The following is an 18,661-nucleotide window of genomic DNA, read 5'->3' as shown; positions in this document are numbered from 1 at the left end:
CTTCTCCAAAGACTTGTAAAGGCTGCAGATAAGAGATCAGCAGCTTTTGCAAGCCATTGTTAAATATACCCCCAATGAGAAATGTGTAACCATATGGGGTATATCTACTAAATAGTGAGGTTTGTGCCAATGGCACATTGTTCGTTTAAGGTGAATTTCAGTGGGGCAGGTTTACAGCCCAGTCAGTATGCCTGTAAAGTGTGTCCAGGAAAACACCGTGAATCTGGCAAAGCATAAATTCCTGGATCAGAGTTATTCAGTAAAATTAAGAAATTAAGACAAAAATCGCTAAATCAGAAGACAATCCTCATCAGCTGGTTTTACCCCTTTATCCGGATCTCACATATAAAGTATGTACCAGGTAACATGCAGACACAACTCTTCATCACTATGTAATCCTTGTATAACCATCCATGATACTCGTGGTGACTTGGACAGGTTTCAAACAGGAAAATATTTATGTGTTAAAACAGGTCTATTTCATGGAACCCTTAAGAGCCAAACTTCTGGAATAAAAGGGAATCATGACATGTCACACATGTCATGTGTCCTTAAGGGGTTAAGGGGTTAAACACAAACTAAATGGAAACGTATAAACCCCAAAAACTTTGCACCAACCAGTAACACTAACAGATATAAGCACTCAAACCCCCATATAACTAATCAACGCCTGAAGCCTTGCACTTGGTCCAGATTTTATATTATAAATAGATCCAGTAATTACATCTAACCCTGAATGATACACATTGTGATATAAAGCTGGGCAGGAGAGCCCTAATTTATAGTAATCCGAATGTACCTCATTGGGTGTTAGTTCTGGGTCCCCTGGAAGAATATTGTCTCCCAGATCGGTTGTTTGGACACAAGTGAGCTAATCAGCAGTTGGATAATATGATCCCATACACCTGTATGAATCAGTTACCTGCAGCCAGGTGTGCAAACTCTCTCTCTGTAAAAAGCTATGAGCCTAGCTCTGCCCGTACCTCCATGGGGCACTCTGCCTGCTTAGCTCTGCCCGTACCTCCATGGGCACTCTGCCTGCTTAGCTCTGCCCGTACCTCCATGGGCACTCTGTCTGCTTAGCTCTGCCCGTACCTCCATGGGGCACTCTGCCTGCTTAGCTCTGCCCGTACCTCCATGGGGCACTCTGCCTGCTTAGCTCTGCCCGTACCTCCATGGGCACTCTGCCTGCTTAGCTCTGCCCGTACCTCCATGGGCACTCTGTCTGCTTAGCTCTGCCCGTACCTCCATGGGGCACTCTGCCTGCTTAGCTCTGCCCGTACCTCCATGGGGCACTCTGCCTGCTTAGCTCTGCCCGTACCTCCATGGGCACTCTGCCTGCTTAGCTCTGCCCGTACCTCCATGGGCACTCTGTCTGCTTAGCTCTGCCCGTACCTCCATGGGGCACTCTGCCTGCTTAGCTCTGCCCGTACCTCCATGGGGCACTCTGCCTGCTTAGCTCTGCCCGTACCTCCATGGGCACTCTGCCTGCTTAGCTCTGCCCGTACCTCCATGGGCACTCTGTCTGCTTAGCTCTGCCCGTACCTCCATGGGGCACTCTGCCTGCTTAGCTCTGCCCGTACCTCCATGGGGCACTCTGCCTGCTTAGCTCTGCCCGTACCTCCATGGGGCACTCTGTCTGCTTAGCTCTGCCCGTACCTCCATGGGGCACTCTGCCTGCTTAGCTCTGCCCGTACCTCCATGGGGCACTCTGCCTGCTTAGCTCTGCCCGTACCTCCATGGGGCACTCTGCCTGCTTAGCTCTGCCCGTACCTCCATGGGGCACTCTGCCTGCTTAGCTCTGCCCGTACCTCTATGGGGCACTCTGCCTGCTTAGCTCTGCCCGTACCTCCATGGGGCACTCTGCCTGCTTAGCTCTGCCCGTACCTCTATGGGGCACTCTGCCTGCTTAGCTCTGCCCGTACCTCCATGGGGCACTCTGTCTGCTTAGCTCTGCCTATCTGTTAGACAAGCAATATTTTATTATTGAATCGAGTTATATTTACCTGATATTTTTCTGGACAAACTGCTAGCTACCAGCAGCTCCAATGTATCCAATAGTCACATTAAACAAATATCACCCACTAATATTTATATTGTACATTCTAGACTGACACCCTTTATACAGTAATGGCAAGGATCCACGTTTTCATTGAGAGATATCGCTTCAATGTGCTGGTGGGCAGGATATGAAAAGTGCTGTCCTGCTGTATGTAGCGATCATATGCTGCTGGAAAGGAACCGGTTACATGATCAAAGAATGGCCAGTAGGAACTGCCCTGATTAATGATTTACCTCCTTACAGTAAGGGAGCTTTTCATGCCCTGCCCATCAGCATGAAGGAATGTTATGGTGCGTTAGTAATCCTGCCTACTGTATGCAGACTTCATACACTGCAGGCAAAATCCATTATCATAAAAATTCTACATATACAATGCAGCACTTTTCATTCACATCTGCATGGAGACCTGATATATGTAATAAAAGATATAAAGTCCCAGCAATCAGCAGGAGCAATCCATTGGTTTCCATGGTGATTGCGCCACTTGAACAGAGCCCCAGAGTTTACATTAAAGGAGCACTCCAGGCACGCTGTAGTGGTTATGGTATCTCTGGATAACAATCATTGCTGCCTTGCATTAACCAGCGAGGGCAGACGATGCCCAATTTTACATAGTAAGAAATAGTGCCACCTATTCAGATAGTCTGTCCTTAACTCAAGCCACCTGCTCTTGTACTCATCCAAACACAGTGCAGGTAGGTCCTGGGGCAGGAGGGGAGATACAGCAAAGTCTGCTCTGGAGCAAAAGGACACTGTGAAGTTATGGCCTTTATGCACCAGACCGGATGGTAAAATATTATTTTGATTTTATTCAGGGACACTATAGTCACCTGAGCAACTTTAGCTTAATGAAGCAGTTTTGGTGTATAGAACATGCTCCTGCAGCCTCACTGCTCAATCCTCTGCCATTTAGGAGTTAAATCCCTTTGTTTATGAACCCTAGTCACACCTCCCTGCATGTGACTTGCACAGCCTTCCATAAACACTTCCTGTAAAGAGAGCCCTATTTAGGCTTTCTTTATTGCAAGTTCTGTTTAATTAAGATTTTCTTATCCCCTGCTATGTCAATAGCTTGCTAGACCCTGCAAGAGCCTCCTGTATGTGATTAAAGTTCAATTTAGAGATTGAGATACAATTATTTAAGGTAAATGACATCTGTTTGAAAGTGAAACCAGTTTTTTTTTTTCATGCAGGCTCTGTCAATCATAGCCACGGGAGGTGTGGCTAGGGCTGCATAAACAGAAACAAAGTGATTTAACTCCTAAATGACAGAGAATTGAGCAGTGAAATTGCAGGGGAATGATCTATACACTAAAGCTGCTTTATTTAGCTAAAGTAATTTAGGGGACTATAGTGTTCCTTTAATTAATATACCAACATTTTAAGACGCATATGACATTTTAGTTTTACCGCTGTTATATATTACTATTATAGTACTGCTTTAATATACACATACAATATATTATTGAATGATAGTTATTCATTGTATCCCCTCGATAGTTATTAATTGTATCCCCTGTAGTCCCTCGTTTGGTACCCTTATGTGTGATTGCCATATTTAAAGGTATTAGACAAGGGAGCTGTGTTTATACAGGTATCCCACATAAGGATACAGAATGAAGGAGCTGTCTACTAAGCAGCTGATCGATCAAAATTAAGAAAAATTACATAATTACATAGAGGAAAAGAGACATGCGTTCAGCAAGTTCAGTTCTTTTCTTCATTTAGTTCTTTAAGCTATTTAGTAGATTGTTCCCTGATTTGGTACCCTTAAGTGGGTTTGCAACATTTAGGGACGTTCAATTAGGAAATTATCTTCTAAACAGCTTCCTAATTTGGCAATGGTACCATTAAATATGGATAGGTAATCCCATATAAGGGTAACAATTTTATATGAATGAACTAATGAACGAATTGAATAAAAATTTTAGACATTTCTTGAAGTAATTTATTCATTAGTTGATTCTTCCATTGTGCCTTTTGGAATTCTGACGAATGGACGAACGAGCAGATTTTCATCCGAATTGCAATTCTTCAGAAAGCGAATGCCCTAAGTCTGATGGTGATGGGTTTACTCTGTATTTTAACACTGCTCTTGTTCCTCTTTTCCTTCTTGCAGGTCTCATTGTGTACTTGGGAATGATGGTGGGTGCGTTCCTCTGGGGTGGACTAGCCGATCGGATTGGACGCAAACAATGTCTCCTAATCGCCCTCTCTGTCAACAGTGTTTTTGCTTTCTTCTCCTCCTTCGTACAGGGATACGGAACCTTCCTATTCTGCAGGCTTCTTTCGGGAGTCGGGTGAGAGTCTTTAATCCTTGTTTTTGAGAAATTTGTCCATGAATTCATCCTAAAACAATCTAATAGATTCTGATCTCCTTGAGAAAATAAAATATGGCCTCTGTAATATTAGCACTTTAAACATCATCATGGTGCTGACTCATTTAAACACCCTAAAAACATACAGCATGGAACAAGAGCGGGCATTGCATGTCTTAAAGCAACACTAATTAAAAGCAAAAATAACTAATGTAGGTAGAACCCCTTATAAGAATGGAGGAACCTCCCTTCACTAGAGCTACCACCAATTATATATGATCATTCTAGAATAGAAGATTAAGAAACCTTTATTAAACAACTAGATAAAAACTTATACAGAGACAAAAACGTAAAAAAGTGCAAAACTAAAAATGTGCTTAATATGTAAAAGAAAGGAGAGGAACCGGGAGTAATTAAAGCTCCTAATGTAAACTCTAGAGACAGCAATTGCCCAGAGCACCTGCCTTGCAAAGACTTCTCATTGAGTTGCATTGGGCCGTCTGTGATTGGACAGAAACAGAAAGTCTGGGCGGGGTCAGAAGGGGAGGGGCTTGTGAAGCCTGCAGACCAAAGATCGGCAAGTTTTGAAAGCTGTTTTTAGATATATCCCAAATGGATAAAAAGTTTATTAAATGCATGCTTGTTTTTATTGGTGGTATATATACCAAACAGTGATTTTGATTTCACTTTTGTTTTTACATTCAAGCAGCTCTGTGTTCTTTGGATATTCAGACAGTATAAACCTAATATCAGCTAGCTGTATAGCATATGTTAATGTTGGATAATTGAATGGTATAAAGTAATACTGGATTGTTAAATGATATAAACTATTATATGATAGTTGGATGGTATAATGTATTATCAGATAGATTTATTGTATAAGTTAATATTAAAGGACCACTATAGTGCCAGGAAAACATACTTGTTTTCCTGGCACTATAGTGCCCTGAGGGTGCCCCCACCCTCAGGGCCCCCCTCCCGCCGGGCCCTAGGGGGTGGAAGGGGTTAAACTTACCTCTTTCTCCAGCGCCGGGCAGGGAGCTCTCCTCCTCCTCTCCTCTCTTTTCTTCCGTCACCGGCTGAATGCGCATGCGCGTCAAGAGCCGCGTGCGCATTCAGCCAGTCTCCTAGGAAAGCATTCACAATGCTTTCCTATGGACGCTGGCGTCTTCTCACTGTGATTTTCCTAGTGAGAAGCGCGGAAGCGCCTCTAGCGGCTGTCAATGAGACAGCAACTAGAGGCTGTATTAACCCATTTATAAACATAGCAGTTTCTCTGAAACTACTATGTTTATAGAAAAAAGGGTTAATCCTAGCTAGCCTATAGTGGTCCTTTAAGCAGGTGGGTGCTATGAGCTAATATGGGATTGTTGGACAATGTAATAATATATGCTTACAGGCTCCAACACCAGCTAATTCAACACTGAGCTGCACTACTAATAAAAATAAAATATCCCCCTTTTCTCCGTTTCTGAAATGTCTGTTAATGTCTTTATGTCTCTTGAGCCTTTTACACTCATCAGGGTCTAGTCACTTAATTCAGGAATTGAGAATAACTGAAAAGAAACTTTAACATTTTAAACCCCAGTAGTTAATCTTAGTATATTATTCAAATAAACAATTTCATCCTAAGCTTTGTACCCCCTATGACCATACATTACTTTTCTGTGTGCTATTCTCTGTCAATACTAAATGTCTTGTTCTCTCCTTCCTAGCATTGGGGGTTCCATTCCTATTGTATTCTCTTATTTCTCTGAGTTCCTGGCCCAAGAAAAGAGGGGAGAACACTTGAGTTGGCTCTGCATGTTCTGGATGATTGGGGGCATCTATGCTTCAGCCATGGCATGGGCAATCATTCCACATTATGGTAAGGAACAGCAATGGGTGCAAATTCGCCACACAGTAATAACGCTGTATGAAAGGATTTACGTTAGTTTAACTCATTGCATTAGCAAGTTGTGTTAAAAGAGTTCATGTGTGCATAATGCTATTAGGTCATTTCACTGACTTCCTGTGATATCCCAGAGAAATGGGACTTATAATGATACAGCCAATGTATGTTTTAAAACAGAATTTTTTTTTTACATCACTGCTTGTATGACAATTTTTTTTTTAAAGCAGTTTAACAGTTTATCCAACCAAATAAAACCCAACATTTGTGCAAAAGATGAATTTTCCATAAGTTGATAAACACCAAAAAAAGGTTGAACTGGAAATTAGAGGAAATTAGATGGGATGGAATGCAGATTTTTGATCAAATAGATTAAATTCTCCAACACCGCTATTTTATAGCTCATTTATTTTGATCTGAGTTTTGAAATTTTTCTGGTGTCCTCTATATAGGTGTTATGTTACTTTACTTTATGTTTATGGTTATATGAAAAATTCAAAAATTACCACAGACTTGTAATACAAAAGTTGTGTATTATGGTATGTACCGGGTGTTCTAGAATTCGGATGCATTCAGCACTATTGTAAGCCCCCCATGCTCCTGTTTCCCAGTGCTGGGTGGTATGACTGTCGTCGTTGCAGATTTTTTTAATTACACCATCAATTTGAATGCTTTGCAGGATGGAGTTTCCAGATGGGATCTGCTTACCAGTTCCATAGCTGGCGAGTATTTGTACTTGTGTGTGCGTTTCCTTCGGTGTTTGCGCTTGCAGCTCTTACCACTATGCCTGAAAGCCCTCGTTTCTACTTGGAGGTAAGAAGATACAGTGACTCTTTTCCTGAAATTATTCCCGTTTGGCGAGAACAAAAGTGAGCTCTGGTGAAAGAGAACGTGAGCTGAGAATGAAGGGAAAGCAAGCTGGGGAGAAAAGGACCACAAGCTGGGGGACAGGGAAAGGGGGCTGGAGAGAAAAGGACCACATGCTGGGGGTACAGGGGGCTGGGGAGAAAAGAACCACGAGCTGGGGGGACAGAGAAAGGGGGCTGGGGTAAAAAGGACCATGAGCTGGGGGGACAGAGAAAGGGGGCTGGGGTAAAAAAGACCATGAACTGGCGGACAGAGAAAAGGACCACAAGCTGGGGGGACAGAGAAAGGGGGCTGGGGTAAAAAGGACCATGAGCTGGGGGGACAGAGAAAGGGGGTTGGGGTAAAAAGGACCACAAGCTGGGGGGACAGAGAAAGGGGTCTGGGGTAAAAAAGACCATGAACTGGCGGACAGAGAAAAGGACCACAAGCTGGGGGGACAGAGAAAGGGGACTGGGGTAAAAAAGACCATGAACTGGCGGACAGAGAAAAGGACCACAAGCTGGGGGGACAGAGAAAGGGGGCTGGGGTAAAAAGGACCATGAGCTGGGGGGACAGAGAAAGGGGGCTGGGGTAAAAAGGACCATGAGCTGGGGGGACAGAGAAAGGGGGTTGGGGTAAAAAGGACCACAAGCTGGGGGGACAGAGAAAGGGGTCTGGGGTAAAAAAGACCATGAACTGGCGGACAGAGAAAAGGACCACAAGCTGGGGGGACAGAGAAAGGGGGCTGGGGTAAAAAAGACCATGAACTGGCGGACAGAGAAAAGGACCACAAGCTGGGGGGACAGAGAAAGGGGGCTGGGGTAAAAAGGACCATGAGCTGGGGGGACAGAGAAAGGGGGTTGGGGTAAAAAGGACCACAAGCTGGGGGGACAGAGAAAGGGGTCTGGGGTAAAAAAGACCATGAACTGGCGGACAGAGAAAAGGACCACAAGCTGGGGGGACAGAGAAAGGGGGCTGGGGTAAAAAGGACCATGAGCTGGGGGGACAGAGAAAGGGGGTTGGTGTAAAAAGGACCACAAGCTGGGGGGACAGAGAAAGGGGTCTGGGGTAAAAAAGACCATGAACTGGCGGACAGAGAAAAGGACCACAAGCTGGGGGGACAGAGAAAGGGGGCTGGGGTAAAAAAGACCATGAACTGGCGGACAGAGAAAAGGACCACAAGCTGGGGGGACAGAGAAAGGGGGCTGGGGTAAAAAGGACCATGAGCTGGGGGGACAGAGAAAGGGGGTTGGGGTAAAAAGGACCACAAGCTGGGGGGACAGAGAAAGGGGTCTGGGGTAAAAAGGACCACGAGCTGGGGGGACAGAGAAAGGGGGCTGGGGTAAAAAGGGCCATTAGATGGGGGGACAGAGAAAGGGGGCTGGGGTAAAAAGGACCAGGCTGGGGGGACAGAGAAAAGGGGCTGGGGTAAAAAGGACCATGAGCTGGGGGGACAGAGAAAGGGGGCTGGGGTAAAAAGGACCACGAGTTGGGGGGACAGAGAAAGGGGGCTGGGGTAAAAAGGGCCATTAGATGGGGGGACAGAGAAAGGGGGCTGGGGTAAAAAGGACCATGAGCTGGGGGGACAGAGAAAGGGGGCTGGGGTAAAAAAGACCATGAACTGGCGGACAGAGAAAAGGACCACAAGCTGGGGGGACAGAGAAAGGGGGCTGGGGTAAAAAGGACCATGAGCTGGGGGGACAGAGAAAGGGGGTTGGGGTAAAAAGGACCACAAGCTGGGGGGACAGAGAAAGGGGTCTGGGGTAAAAAGGACCACAAGCTGGGGGGACAGAGAAAGGGGGCTGGGGTAAAAAGGGCCATTAGATGGGGGGACAGAGAAAGGGGGCTGGGGTAAAAAGGACCAGGCTGGGGGGACAGAGAAAAGGGGCTGGGGTAAAAAGGACCATGAGCTGGGGGGACAGAGAAAGGGGGCTGGGGTAAAAAGGACCACGAGTTGGGGGGACAGAGACAGGGGGCTGGGGTAAAAAGGGCCATTAGATGGGGGGACAGAGAAAGGGGGCTGGGGTAAAAAGGACCATGAGCTGGGGGGACAGAGAAAGGGGGCTGGGGTAAAAAAGACCATGAGATGGGGGGACAGAGAAAGGGGGCTGGGGTAAAAGGACCATGAGCTGGGGGGACAGAGAAAGGGGGCTGGGGTAAAAAGGACCACGAGTTGGGGGGACAGAGGAAGGGGGCTGGGTTAAAAAGGGCCATTAGCTGGGGGGACAGAGAAAGGGGGCTGGGGTAAAAAGGACCACGAGTTGGGGGGACAGAGAAAGGGGGCTGGGGTAAAAAGGGCTATTAGATGGGGGGACAGAGAAAGGGGGCTGGGGTAAAAAGGACCATGAGCTGGGGGGGACAGAGAAAGGGGGCTGGGGTAAAAAAGACCATTAGCTGGGGGGACAGAGAAAGGGGGCTGGGGTAAAAAGGACCATGAGCTGGGGGGACAGAGAAAGGGGGCTGGGGTAAAAAGGACCACGAGTTGGGGGGACAGAGAAAGGGGGCTGGGGTAAAAAGGGCCATTAGATGGGGGGACAGAGAAAGGGGGCTGGGGTAAAAAAGACCATGAGATGGGGGGACAGAGAAAGGGGGCTGGGGTAAAAGGACCATGAGATGGGGGGACAGAGAAAGGGGGCTGGGGTAAAAAGGACCATGAGCTGGGGGGACAGAGAAAGGGGGCTGGGGTAAAAAGGACCATGAGCTGGGGGGACAGAGAAAGGGGGCTGGGGTTAAAAGGGCCATTAGATGGGGGGACAGAGAAAGGGGGCTGGGGTAAAAAGGACCAGGCTGGGGGGACAGAGAAAAGGGGCTGGGGTAAAAAGGACCATGAGCTGGGGGGACAGAGAAAGGGGGCTGGGGTAAAAAGGACCACGAGTTGGGGGGACAGAGAAAGGGGGCTGGGGTAAAAAGGGCCATTAGATGGGGGGACAGAGAAAGGGGGCTGGGGTAAAAAAGACCATGAGATGGGGGGACAGAGAAAGGGGGCTGGGGTAAAAGGACCATGAGATGGGGGGACAGAGAAAGGGGGCTGGGGTAAAAAGGACCATGAGCTGGGGGGACAGAGAAAGGGGGCTGGGGTAAAAAGGACAATGAGCTGGGGGGACAGAGAAAGGGGGCTGGGGTTAAAAGGGCCATTAGATGGGGGGACAGAGAAAGGGGGCTGGGGTAAAAAGGACCACGAGCTGGGGGGACAGAGAAAGGGGGCTGGGGTAAAAAGGGCCATTAGATGGGGGTACAGAGAAAGGGGGCTGGGGTAAAAAGGACCATGAGCTGGGGGGACAGAGAAAGGGGTCTGGGGTAAAAAGGACCACGAGCTGGGGGGACAGAGAAAGGGGGCTGGGGTAAAAAGGGCCATTAGATGGGGGTACAGAGAAAGGGGGCTGGGGTAAAAAGGACCATGAGCTGGGGGGACAGAGAAAGGGGTCTGGGGTAAAAAGGACCACGAGCTGGGGGGACAGAGAAAGGGGGCTGGGGTAAAAAGGGCCATTAGATGGGGGTACAGAGAAAGGGGGCTGGGGTAAAAAGAACCATGAGCTGGGGGGACAGAGAAAGGGGTCTGGGGTAAAAAGGACCACGAGCTGGGGGGACAGAGAAAGGGGGCTGGGGTAAAAAGGGCCATTAGATGGGGGGACAGAGAAAGGGGTCTGGGGTAAAAAGGACCATGAGCTGGGGGGACAGAGAAAGGGGGCTGGGGTAAAAAGGACCACGAGCTGGGGGGACAGAGAAAGGGGGCTGGGGTAAAAGGACCATGAGCTGGGGGGACAGAGAAAGGGGCTGGGGTAAAAAAGACCATGAGATGGGGGGACAGAGAAAGGGGGCTGGGGTAAAAAGGACCATGAGCTGGGGGGACAGAGAAAGGGGGCTGGGGTAAAAAGGACCATGAGATGGGGGGACAGAGAAAGGGGGCTGGGGTAAAAAGGACCATGAGCTGGGGGGACAGAGAAAGGGGGCTGGGGTAAAAAGGACCATGAGATGGGGGGACAGAGAAAGGGGGCTGGGGTAAAAAGGACCACGAGCTGGGGGGACAGAGAAAGGGGGCTGGGGTAAAAAGGGCCATTAGATGGGGGACAGAGAAAGGGGACTGGGGTAAAAAGGACCACGAGCTGGGGGGACAGAGAAAGGGAGCTGGGGTAAAAAGGGCCATAAGATGGGGGTACAGAGAAAGGGGGCTGGGGTAAAAAGGACCATGAGCTGGGGGGACAAAGAAAGGGGGCTGGGGTAAAAAGAGCCATAAGATGGGGGTACAGAGAAAGGGGGCTGGGGTAAAAAGGACCATGAGCTGGGGGGACAGAGAAAGGGGGCTGGGGTAAAAAGGACCATGAGATGGGGGGACAGAGAAAGGGGGCTGGGGTAAAAAGGACCATGAGATGGGGGGACAGAGAAAGGGGGCTGGGGTAAAAAGGACCATGAGATGGGGGGACAGAGAAAGGGGGCTGGGGTAAAAGGACCATGAGCTGGGGGGACAGAGAAAGGGGGCTGGGGTAAAAAGGACCATGAGATGGGGGGACAGAGAAAGGGGGCTGGGGTAAAAAGGACCATGAGATGGGGGGACAGAGAAAGGGGGCTGGGGTAAAAAGGACCATGAGATGGGGGGACAGAGAAAGGGGGCTGGGGTAAAAAGGACCATGAGCTGAGGGGACAGAGAAAGGGGTCTGGGGTAAAAAGGACCATGAGATGGGGGGACAGAGAAAGGGGGCTGGGGTAAAAAGGACCATGAGCTGGGGGGACAGAGAAAGGGGGCTGGGGTAAAAGGACCATGAGCTGGGGGGACAGAGAAAGGGGGCTGGGGTAAAAAGGACCATGAGCTGGGGGGACAGAGAAAGGGGGCTGGGGTAAAAAGGACCATGAGCTGGGGGGACAGAGAAAGGGGGCTGGGGTAAAAAGGACCATGAGATGGGGGGACAGAGAAAGGGGGCTGGGGTAAAAAGGACCACGAGCTGGGGGGACAGAAAAAGGGGGCTGGGGTAAAACGGACCATGAGCTGGGGGGACAGAGAAAGGGGGCTGGGGTAAAAAGGACCATGAGCTGGGGGGACAGAAAAAGGGGACTGGGGTAAAATGGACCACAAGCTGAGGAGACAATGTAAACATAAAAATGTGAAGAAATACACAAAATCTGTATGAAAGAAATGGCGTCATGATAAGGCTCATAATAAATCTTGAGAGACAGCCCGGCGTGTCTACCTTTATAAGTAGCGTACAGGTATAGGGTAATATGAATCTGCTAAAATGCCCAAAAATTAGACAAAGATCCAGAAAAGCAAACACTCTGTCAAATTCCATGTTTGGAAAAGTGCAATTTAAAGATTTAACATCTTAGAAACCTGGCAGTAATATACAATAATATCCATCGGTGTTTTGCTATATTTTGTATTGTTTGATTTTCATACACAGGGATTTTTACTAAATTGGGAATTGTTAAGAATTCAAAGTGATTTTCAAAATTTAGGGCAAAATAGCCAAATTAGAAAGATTCTCCAAGAAATTCTGTTACAGTTTGACTATTTTGGTCTGAAATTTGAAATTCACTTTGAATTCTCACTTTCGTGAATAACCCTTAATTATGCAGAGATTGGTAGCAAAACATCCAAATGAAATGTATCTCCTGAAAATGTTACTCAATAATAAATTAATTTATTCTGAAGGCCTTGCATGCATTTTTAGGCATAATTATGGGCAAAACCAGAGGAAGTGTGCTTTGCATTTATTTGTACTTTTCCCATGATAAATCAGAAGTTATATATAAACTTGTTTTTTTTCCAGAATGGAAAACATGACGAAGCTTGGATGGTGCTGAAACAGGTCCACGATACCAACATGAGGGCCAAAGGTCACCCGGAGAGAGTGTTTTCTGTAAGGAATTATCTGATTGCTAGATACACTTCAAATCGCAATTCTGTCTTTCAAACAAGGACCGTCTCGCCCGTGCCCACACCTATCGGGGGTGTTTTATGGTCCATAAACAGACCAATCAAATAAAATTACAGTCCTAGCAACTGTTAAATCTGTGCAGCGTGCAATCTTCTGCCTAGTGCCGGAGCTTACAGGATTATGTTAAAATATTCGCCTGTCACCACCAAAAATCTACCCTGACACCCAACTAATCCCATTTGTCTTGAATTTAATATCTTTATTGTTTAATGAGCTGAGCTGAAAAGAATCTAAAGTCAGTTTCTAGGCCATTTAACTCTAACAACTCCAACCATCTTGCTGTTTCTTCTTGTAGGTGACGCAGATAAAGACCATAAAACAGGAGGATGAACTAATTGAGATCCAGTCCGATACGGGTACCTGGTACCGCCGATGGATGATTCGAATCCTCAACTTATCCCAACAGGTAGGACCCCCGACGTTGGGTGGGACTAATCTACTGACAACATGACAGCAACGTATTCCTGGATCTTCAGTACAGATTCATTTTTTCTAGTATTTTTTCAGTGATTGTGACATGCCTCTTAAGTCTCAGAAGGCCTTTATCCCCATATTAAATTTTAAAGCCTATACTGACATACCGATTACCAATTTCTTGTCTGCATACCAATTCTTAAGACCAAATACCCATTATATATAGCCTAAAAACGAGCTTTATGTCTCCCTTCCTCTCGTTATTCCTCTTGGCTTCTTTTCCCTACATATCTTTATTAACCCACCCCTGGTTTTATTTACTGGGTGCCTGACAGAGTACAATGGCCATGTCCGTTATATATGAATGGCTGAATATATTTGTTACCAGTGTTCCTGTAATAACTATGATTTTTTATTTTTCTCCATACTTCAAGAAAGTATTGTAACCAACTGACTTCATTTAGAAGCTGGCCTTAGTTTATAATTCCTGTAGTCAGACTATTTGTATTTTACACTCCTTTTGATATTCAATTCATAAAGCAATGGTTAATAATAATTTGTAAAACCAGACATATTAAAGCAACACTTTATAATCTATAGAAACTCTGTAAAACAATATGTTCACCAGCAATAACATTGTTTGAAGTTGTCTACCATCTTTCTTGTTCTTTGTTTATATTAGATATAACCGTATCTGTGTTTACTTTATGCATTGTCTCCTCAGGTGTGGGGTTAGTTCCACATTTAGACATTTAATTGGGTCTTGGAAAACTACAGGTTTTCACTACATGCCTTGATATGGGTGGCAAAAAGTGACAGCCGAACCTGTGGGACAACTCATGGAACATCTACATGTAATTATTTTACGGATCGCATGCTAAATCGACCCACAAGACACGGAGGACATAAAGGCCCAGCGACCTGTGGTTTCCTGCAGGGCATGCGGAGACCTTAACCGACTGGGCTCACTACTCACCTCCTGGCACGACACTTATCTCGCCAGAGATGGGTCGCAAAAGGAACAAAGACTCCGGCCACGGCAACCCCTGGGACGAGAGACATCAGCAAATTATTAACGGGCACTCCAATCCCGAAAGCCCAGACCAGGCGGACAAAGAGGCGTAAACAGACCTGTCAGACGAAGAGGTCAGTCCACCCCGAGCAAGGCCTACCAAGCCTACTCCATCAGGCTCCAGTGCACCTGAAGCAGCGCCAGCTTCAACACCCTCCACGAAACAAGACATAGCAGACCTATACGAGCGTATACGCACGCTGTTCGATGTGGACACAGCTCTGGTAAAGGAAGAAGTACATGCAGTCACGGAGAGGGTACAAGTCACAGAAGAGGAAGTGATGGGTCTCAAGCAGCGCCTCACCGCCTTGGAGAAGACGGTACAAGTGCTGCAGAGTTCACAAACTGCCACTAATCACAAGGTAGATGCCATGGATGACCGAGGCCGCAGAAAGACCCTCAAGATCAGAGGGGTCTCAGACGCGGCAACATCAGAAGAGCTTCCTCACATGCTCCGAAGATTGCTGGCCACAGTACTTCCTGTCAAACAGGCGAAGCCGATAGTCCTGGATGGTGCACACCAGATCGTGAAGTCACCAAGAGTTGCCTAGAGACATTATTGTGCGATTTCAATCCTTTGCCGACAAGCAAAAATTCTGAGGGGCAAAACACCTCTGGTCTTTGAGTCACACCAATTGACTTTCTACCAGGATCTTGCCCACTCCACCCTGCATTGGCGCAAAACTATGCGGCGTATAACCCGGAGATTACAAGAAGCGAGTATACCATGCCGGTGGTCCTCATCACGGGCCTTAACCGTGCAGGCGACGGAGAAAACACACAGGATCACCTGATGAGGCTTCCAAGTTCCTGACAGCTCTCGGTATTGCGGAACCACCATGCGAGATCCAGAGGCCTCCACAAGGGCACTGATGGGACGTCCCGAACGTTAGACCCTTCATTCCCTCTGGGGAACGGGACTCAGTTACTTAACTATGACATAGCAAACCGTTAAACTTATACTCCTGCAGTTAGGAAAAGTTACGTTATGCTTTAGTTTAATTACGTTTTATAAAGTTTTCTTTCATTTATAACTGTCCACAACTTTTCAATGGCTTTAAGGTGTCAGAGCCGCTTCCCGATCCCGGGAAAATAGTCTAGCCACACAGGCTAATAAGCAGTGGGGTGGTACCAAAGCTTTTTCCCTAGGACAACGTAATGAGGTACATTCTGTATGTCGGTTACTTGTGGTCAGATATCCCCATTTTATAATTGGACAGTGCTGCAAACTTTGTAGGCAATGTATAAATAATAATAATAATAATAATAATACTATACTAACATTATCCATGTTTCCATCTCAAGGTCAGATCCTGATTTACTAAACGTCTATGATGGAAATCGGCTCACTCTAGTGAAACCCATTTTTAATAATGTTTTTCCATTTAAAGCAGTTGAACATATTCGCTAACTGACAATATCTAATTAGCTAACTGATGATATCTAATTAGCTAACTGACGATATCTAATTAGCTAACTGACGATATCGTGATAAATCGTGACATGTTAAATATCGTGATAAATCGTGACATGTTAAACATCGTGATAAATCGTGACATGTTAATTAGTATTTTTTTTTTTTTTAATAGATTTTTATTAAAGCATTTTTCTTTTTCACAATGAAAGACAATTATGCTGGGCCTAAGAGATTCAATTCGTATATAATGTTACAAACAAATAAATATTTAGATAAATTATTACACATTATTTGGCATTATACAAAAACCTATTATCACAATAATCACCTAGGAACCAGCATAAAATAACACTTAAAACAAAATAAAAGACAAGAACCGTCACCAAAATTTAGAGCACATGATTTAGAGCACATGATCAATTATTTTCTTCGACATTAGTCTATATATCTCCACGTCTATTTTATATTTTATTTGATTTATCACTTAGTAAAACCAACATATATATCACAATAGAATACAGATATAAAAAACTATCTAGATAGAAGGATGTCCAAATAAGCCCTTATATTTTTTTAACCAATCTTTATACCATTGTTTCCTCTTCGACATAAAAGTCGAATTGTTGATCAGCTCATATTCCATTGACATTTGAAACATGACCTGATCGATCAGTAGCCGCTTGTCAAACGGCTTTGATGATTTCCAATGTCTCGCAATAATAATTTTAACAGCGACTAAGCAATGAATGGCAAAACAAACATCCTTCTGGGAATTTAAAATCAGATTTAGATGTAAGAGGGCCGAAGCGGCATTCTCCTCAATTCTATTTGTCGTCATAGCTGTAAAAATATTAAAAGCCCATGACCATAGATATTTAACAGCAGGACAGGTCCACCATATATGTGTATAAGTACCTGGTTGACTTCCACATCTCCAACACGTTGGATCAGTAGAATCATATATTCTAGCCAATCTGGCTGGAGTGTAGTACCATCTATATAAAACTTTAAAATGGCACTCAGACAAGTTAAGGCAGTGTATATATTTGTTTACCAGACTTAGAGAGGAATTCCACTCTTCTACAGAAATCTGCAGATCTAATTCTAATTCCCACGTTTTAATCAGTCTATGAGGGGATTCTTTAAGCAGCTCCAACAAGGACGCTGCAACAGACGAGATCTTTCTGATAGATTGACTACGAAATATAAATTCCAATTTCTTTGCAAATATATTAGATGTTTTAATAACGTTTTTATAGATGACATTTTTTAAGCGAAGGTAAGTAAAGATTTCTCCACGTGGAATGTGGAGAGTATCTATAATGATTTGGAAAGGTAAAATTTTATCTCCCTGCATAATATCTGCAATCCTAAGTTTATCAACATTATTCCAATACTTTAACGAGAAGTCTTCTATCAGAATTTCCAATATATCAAGTGTAGATGTTTTAGGTATAAGATTATTTATGCCTAGTTTTTTCTTGATATAAAGCCATTCTTCCAGAGTCTGAGATAATATCAACGAGCTGGTTAGGGGTGAATTCATAAGAGTGGTCCTTGTAATTGTCCACATAGAATGTTGTAATTTGTCCAAATGAGCCACTTTGGATTCTATAATATACCAGGGCTCAGAAACCTGTTTAGGGTCCTGGAGAAGATAGATATGCCTAATAATATTCGCTTGATAACTGTATACAATACTAGGGAAATTTAGACCACCGTTACTCAACTTTTTGGTTAGAATCTTTTGAGTAATTCTAGGTTTTTTGTAGTTCCAAATAAAATTATTAAAACTTGATTGAATCATTGCTAACCAGGGTACAGGGACTTTAAGTGGAATCATGGAGAACAAGTATAGCCATTTAGGTAGAATATATGAGTTAATAATATTGATTTTGCCTTGCCATGAGGTTTCTAAATTTCTCCATTTTTTAAGTTTGAGATTCATGTTACGGATGAAAATCAATATATTCCTCTCCATTATTCCAGCCGGCTTAGCAGTTATAACTAGTCCCAAGTAGTTTATTTCTAAATCTGTCCATATGAATTTGTAAGTGTCGGCTAAGATAGTGACTTGTTCACTATTCATATTCATGAACATTACTGTGGATTTGTTAATATTTAATTTGAAATTTGAAATAATGGAGTATCTATCAATTTCAGACATTAAAGATTTCAAAGACGACTCTGGAGAGGAGAGCGTGAGTAGCGCATCGTCCGCATAAAGAGATATTTTAGCATCCAGAGTATTCATTTGAACACCTCTAATCAGTGGATTGTTCCTGATATTAATAGCCAGAGGCTAAATGGACAGAATATACAACAAGGGGGACAGCGGACACCCTTGACGCGTGCCATTTTTGAGTGCAAACCACCCTGCGGTAATATTAGGGCCCACAGTGCGTGCAGAAGGGGCGGAATACAAAGCCATTATGGCCTTGTGTATCCAGCCTGTAAACCCAAAAGCAGTAAGAACTTCAGCTAAGTAACCCCACCCGACCCTGTCAAATGCTTTTTCGGCATCTAGAGACAGGGCCAGGAGGGGAAACTGATCTCTATTGGCCAAGTCTACGATGTCTATTATTCTCCTAGTATTGCTAGATGCTAACCTACCCGGTACAAACCCAATCTGATCCGGATGGATCAGGGTCGTAATTATGGACTTGATTCTCTCCGCGATTATAGCCGCATATATCTTCATGTCTACGTTA

The 18,661-nt window shown here is 45.0% G+C and overlaps 1 protein-coding gene across 1 annotated transcript in view; it reads left to right on the top strand.

The window, feature by feature from the left end:
• The window catches only part of SV2A (synaptic vesicle glycoprotein 2A), an 84,336-nt gene that overhangs the window by 50,759 nt on the left and 14,916 nt on the right, over nucleotides 1-18,661 (top strand). Inside the window, exons 3-7 of the mRNA XM_063439537.1 lie at nucleotides 4,182-4,362; nucleotides 6,096-6,247; nucleotides 6,951-7,084; nucleotides 12,880-12,969; nucleotides 13,343-13,453. Of these exons, the coding sequence (XP_063295607.1) occupies nucleotides 4,182-4,362; nucleotides 6,096-6,247; nucleotides 6,951-7,084; nucleotides 12,880-12,969; nucleotides 13,343-13,453 (668 nt within the window). The remainder of the gene's footprint in view (nucleotides 1-4,181; nucleotides 4,363-6,095; nucleotides 6,248-6,950; nucleotides 7,085-12,879; nucleotides 12,970-13,342; nucleotides 13,454-18,661) is intronic.

The sequence above is a fragment of the Pelobates fuscus genome, chromosome 13, assembly GCF_036172605.1.
Source record: "Pelobates fuscus isolate aPelFus1 chromosome 13, aPelFus1.pri, whole genome shotgun sequence".
NCBI lineage: Eukaryota > Metazoa > Chordata > Amphibia > Anura > Pelobatidae > Pelobates > Pelobates fuscus.
Note: the sequence above shows the minus strand (reverse complement) of the source record. Positions and strands in the feature narration are given on the sequence as shown.